At 36.6% G+C, this 6066-nt stretch overlaps 1 protein-coding gene across 1 annotated transcript; it reads right to left on the reverse strand.

The window, feature by feature from the left end:
• Positions 1-1319: 1319 nt before the first annotated feature.
• Positions 1320-2273, reverse strand: LOC142850852 (olfactory receptor 52E8). Its single transcript, XM_075974753.1, has one exon. It carries the CDS (start codon positions 2271-2273, stop codon positions 1320-1322), a length of 954 nt encoding a protein of 317 aa, XP_075830868.1.
• Positions 2274-6066: the final 3793 nt, after the last annotated feature.

The raw sequence follows: 6066 nt of genomic DNA on the forward strand, positions 1-6066 counted from the left end.
TATATATATATATATATATATATATATATGTATATATATATATATATATACAGAGCCTGTAACAAATGTTAATAAAATGTTGTGGGCTACAAAAGAAAATCAAAAGGAAAGGAAGAAAAATGTAAAAATACAAAGAGAAAAGGCTGAGAAGGGAATCAGTGAGAGTGGAAATGGATAAAACAGGGCAATAGGAGGGGAATATGATAAGAATTCATTATATACATAAATGAAAGTATCATGATGAAATCTATTCTTATTTATAATTAATATATGTTGATAAAAGAAGATAACTGAAAAAGGCCCAAAATGTTGCCACAGAGTCCACAGTGGCGTGTCAAGGGAAGAATAAAGCACTACTAATGAATACCACATAAAACTTAGTTGTTCTCATCCTATTTAATTTCTTTATTATTTTTATTTTAAAATTTTAGTGCTTAAACAAGGATTACATGCAGTAAAGATATATAGAATGATCATCTATATATATATATATATATATATGCACACATAGTATATTGTACATGTAAATATTGTACACAATATATTTGTATTGACATATATTATATAATTTGTATCAAATGTATTATAAATACTATTCATTCAACAAATAAAACTAAAACTAAATAGTTATTTATGAGAGTATATTTCATGCTATATCAAAGCTACATTGTCATTTTCCATTACACTAACTTCTTTTCTCTGCTTGCTTCTCTATGTGCATGAGAAAATTACATTAACAGTTATGAATGAATGAGTATTCTTATCAATATCTTTGTGCATATGGTATATTTGTAGTAAGCTGATGTCATGCTATATTTGGGTAAGTTGTTATTATCATTATTACCATTATACCATCATTCTGGAAGCCTGTTAATTTATCCATAATGGCTCTCAAGCAAACAAAAACATTCTGCATTGTATTAAATTCTGCAAAATCCTAGAAAAGGGAAGTGGTCATAATTGGAGGAATCTTATTTGGCCTAAATTAGTCCTTCCTGCTAAGGATGAAATTCAAATATATCACTTAACTTTACTAAACATTAATAATTTCACCGCAAAAGAGGAAACCATCCTAAATACAGATTCATGTGCAAGATCTAACAATATTAATGGAATTCTTGCAAAAAAAATAGATTTTTCATGAGGATTCCAATAGTTCCAGCACTATCTTGAAATATAAGATGTTTGATTCACAACAAAATAAAATTTTTGGCCACAAGGTCTCTATCCCTTTTCCAATTTTCTGTGGACTAGAAAGAAAATAACGATTTTTAACAAATGAGACAAATTTCCGAACAAACTCTTCAAACTACAAGTGGTTAGTGATCTTTCTGGAAGAAAATCCTCAGCACTCGCTCCCGAATCTGCTTGGTTCTTACCCCATAGATCACAGGATTAAGGGCTGGTGGGACAACCACATAAAGATTGGCTAAGAAAATGTGGATATACTGGGGCACATTATGTCCAAAACGATGTGTCAAAAAAGAAAAAAGTGCTGGAGTAAAAAAGGTTAAGATAACACCTATGTGAGAGCCACAGGTATTAAGAGCCTTGAGTCTGGCCTCTCGAGAGGGCAGGCAGAACACTGCATAGAGAATCCTGACATAGGAGAGAAAAATAAGAACCACATCCAGTAACAAGAGAACAATGTTGCTAAGACCAAACATGATGTTGACTTTGATACTGGCACAAGCTAGACGGGCAATGCCCATGTGCTCACAGTAGGTGTGAGGGATGATGTGGTGCCCACAATAGGGTAGCCTCAGGAGTAGAAACACCAAGGGAACAACCATGTATAGGCTTCGCAGGACAGCAATACCTGCGATGACACCAATGATTTTGTTGGTGAGGATGACAGTGTACTGAAGGGGCTTGCAAATGGCAATGTAGCGGTCAAAGCCCATGGCCAATAACATAATGCTTTCCATGACGGTGAAGAAGTGGATGAAGAACATCTGAGAAAGGCAACCTCCAAAAGATATTTCCCTGAGACCAAACCAGAAGATGCCCAGCATTTTGGGGATGGTGGCTGTTGTCAGACCTAAGTCAATGGAATCCAACATGGCTAGGAAGTAGTACATGGGCTCATGGAGACTGTGTTCAGTTTGGATCACAAATAAAACAGCAGTATTCCCTAGAATTGCAATGAGATAGAGAAAACCAAAGGGTAATCCAATCCAGATGTGTGCATCTTCTAGTCCTGGGATGCCCAGCAGGAGAAATGAGGAAGGATGGACTTGTGAGTCATTAGATAGGGTCATCCTCTCAATCATGGACAGATGCTGTGCTGAATGCAGATAAGTTTTGATATTTGATTAGTATGATTCTTTATCTACTTAATCCTTTATCTTCATTCCTGATCAAATATAAAAACAACCTTTTAATCTTCTATCTGTATTTGTAGAAAGAGGTAAAAATACTCTTTGTTTTATGCATAAGCCTCCTGGATTTCACAAAGCATCAGTTATAGACCCACCATTACTGCACTGAACTCATGTAATAGCAAAGACTAATACAAAAAAAGGGAGAAAAAGAAATGAAAACTGCAGTGTGACCAGGAATGTGTATGAAGGATGAAGTTCCAAAGTTGGTGTACAAGGTTGTTACATATGCTTTTGCTTAATAATCATAAGAGTCACTCAGGCATTGGTTATCTTGATCTTTCCCTATCTGAGAAGCTAAAACTCCCAAATGTTGTGTGTACAATATTGTCTGTGTGTGATGGTCTGGTTCTGAAAGCAGGATAAACAACTTACCTTCTTTTGTTTGGTTGCGTGCAACATCATGTAGAAGTTCTCAGTATTTTCATAGGTAGATGAAGAGATGGAATTGTAGGTATTTTGATTTATATTATGGAAAGAAATCATTCATGTCCATTACAACTTTATCACAAAGTCTTACCAGGTTTGGAAAGTAAACAAAGACAAAGGGAAAAATAGTACTTGACAACGATCACTTTGTTGTGTAACTATGATTTTTTTTAAAAAAAAAACAAGATTAAAAGATTGTCTTAATATAGACAAAGTTTTCATTTGGTCAGTGGATAAATAAATACATCCAGTAAAGAAACTGCCTGAGACATGGACAACTTTTAGAAGAGAGAGCTACATAACTTCTCAATATACATCTACCTTGTATACATGAGAAGAGACTAAAATACTCAAGATATTCCATTGAGTTCCTTCTCTGATTCTATCCCACTGCCACATTTAATGAATACCACCATTAAAGAAAATTCTGAACAAGTAGTAAATTAAACATCTGAAGAAAACAAGCATGAAGCTCATTGCTGCACACATTTACAAAAGCTATTGCTCTAATAATGTGAAAGTAGCTGTGTTATGTGTAATGATACACAAAGAATATATCCAAATTTAACAACATTTGACTGTTGAAATAATTTAACCTGTCTATCGAGATGTTTATGAATGTAACCTGCCTTTGGTTGTGGTTAATGTGGGTGGGTAGGGAGAGTCTTGGAGGGGATTGGGAGAAGGGAAAGAATGTGATCAAAATATATTGTATGAAAAAAAAATTAAAAAATGAGTTCTCCCTTGGACTTATAAAAATGTTTAAGAATACAGTGTTGAAAATAAGTACAGTATTAAGGCTACCTACCACAGAAAAACACATATGCCCATGGAACTCTCAGGAGAGCATCATGTTCTTACACATCCACATGCCCACTCAGAAATATAGGAAAGATACACACATGAACTTTCTTTTCCGTATCTAATTCCGAAACCCCAAGGCCAACTATCTATCATAAAATCTGTGTCCCCTCTCAGAGTTTCTCTCCATTTTCTGAGTCCTGTTTCATAAATGTGCATTCTAATGACCCATTCATCACTATTCATTTGTACATAAATTTCACTAATTAAAAAGCATGGTTTAGAACTCTTTGTTCAGAGGTTAAGACCATGATGGGGACACCCACTGAAACAGTTTACCTGAGCTAATGGAAGCTCACCAACTCCAGCCAGACAAGGAAGGAACCAGCATAGGTTCAAACTAGTCCTTCTGAATGTGGGTGACAGTTGCATGGCTGGGGCAGACTGCGGGACCACTGGCAGTGGCACCAAGACTTATCCCTACTGTTTGTACTTGTTTTTAAGGAACCTATTCTCTTTTCTCAGCCTAGATATTCTAAGGAGGGCCTTGGACCTTCCTCAAAACAATTGACCTTACCTTCTCTGAGGAGTGGATGGGGGGGGGTGGACGGGAGATAGGGAAGGGAGTGGGAGGAGAGGGAGGAGAGGAAACAGGGATTGGCATGTAAAATAAAAACTGATAGTAAATTAAATTTCAAAAAAAGAGGAAAAAAACACAGCTTAGATCCCCTTGATGAATCTTGAAAACAGAGGACGATCTATCTCTTCTTGAAGTTCAGACATGCATAAACTTACACAAGACCAGAAACAGCAGATAAATAAATAAAAAAAGACATATTGGAGCAAAATCATCTTCAGGTTTTTTGTTAGATTTATATGTAAGAATCTGTGTACTCGTACAACCTGGGAGGTCACATGAGTGTGGAATTTTTCTGCATCTGGTGCTTACACAATCGCCTTTCCTCCATTACTTCTCTCTAGCTGGGCAGAAGCCCATTATTCATCTCTCTTGATATGTTTTCAAAGTCTTAACACAATATGACTTACCTTGGTTTCTAAATCTCTCCAAAACATCAGTTTGGATAACCCTGGAGCACGTTATTTCTTTGCTGAGTATGATGAATTTTTATTTCTTTCCATAGACCCGATTCCCCTAGGAATGCAACCACACTATCACGGGAACCCTTGATAGAGTGTAGTGTGCAGACTCTGGAGAATTCTTCCTCTCAGTCACTTTTTGTATACACAAGATGCAAGATCAAAGGCCTATTGCTGATCTTTTGCTTCTTTCTAATTACTATTCTTTTATTTGCACTGATTGAAAGTGTCTAACTTGTGATTTCAAATTAAACTTTTAACTCGTAGTCCATTTCTGGGATACTTGCTGTTGTCTGCTATTCATTATCAGTGATTTCTCCTTTCACAGAGCCTTTTTTACTCCTTCTACAGTTTATTGTGCTTATAGGAAGATAATCTATTTTACAATATTGTGTGTCTGTGATAGAGCCTGGTTTGTCTTGTGCATTTCACTGATGACAGACATTCACACAGTAGGAACTGAAGAGGTGTTTGATTTCACTGATGACAGACATTCACACAGTAGGAACCGCAGAGGTGTTTGATTTCACTGATGACAGACATTCACACAGTAGGAACTGAAGAGGTGTTTGATTTCACTGATGACAGACATTCACACAGTAGGAACTGAAGAGGTGTTTGATTTCACTGATGACAGACATTCACACAGGAACTGAAGAGGTGTTTGTCCTGCAAAAACTGATGTACTGCACCAACAGCTGTGTCAAGAGACTGGCTTTACATAAACACAGGTGTTGGAAGAAACACTGAGAGTGGGTTAAATGGTCATTTAAAGCAATCAGAAAAAAAAATCAAAAATAAACACAACAAAATAAAAGGAAAGCCATAGCAAAGAAAAGCATAAATTAGTATAGCACAAACATATGATCCTCAACATAGCAAATTAAAACGAGACTCTGAAAGGTACCAACACTGAACTCTTTTTTTATTTATTAGATTTTTTAAAAAAAATACCAATCCAAATTCCCACTCCCTCCACTCCTCCCATTCCCTCCACATACCCTCTCACCCCACCCCACTGTAATCCTAAGAGAGGGTAAGGCACTTTGGTTTGTGGAAGGTCTAAGACCCTCCCTACTTTATCTAGGCTGAGCAAGGTATGCATCCAAAAAAAAATAGGATCCCTAAAAGCCAGTACATGCAGTAGAGATAAATCCCAATGCCATTGCCAGTGGCCCCTTAGTCTGCCCCAGTTATACAACTGTCACCCACATTCAGAAGGACTAGTTTGGTCCTATGCTTATTCCTTGCCAGTCCAGCTGGAGTTGGTGAGCTCCCATTAGCTCAGGTAAACTGTTTCAGTGGGTGAACCCTTCATGGTCTTGACTTCTTTGCTCATATTCTCATTCCTTCCACT

This window comes from Microtus pennsylvanicus, chromosome 5, assembly GCF_037038515.1.
Source record: "Microtus pennsylvanicus isolate mMicPen1 chromosome 5, mMicPen1.hap1, whole genome shotgun sequence".
NCBI lineage: Eukaryota > Metazoa > Chordata > Mammalia > Rodentia > Cricetidae > Microtus > Microtus pennsylvanicus.

What these genes read in the sequence shown, in the direction of transcription:
- LOC142850852 (XM_075974753.1), bottom strand. Translation starts at nt 2,273, where the DNA reads ATGATTGAGAGGATGACCCTATCTAATGACTCACAAGTCCATCCTTCC.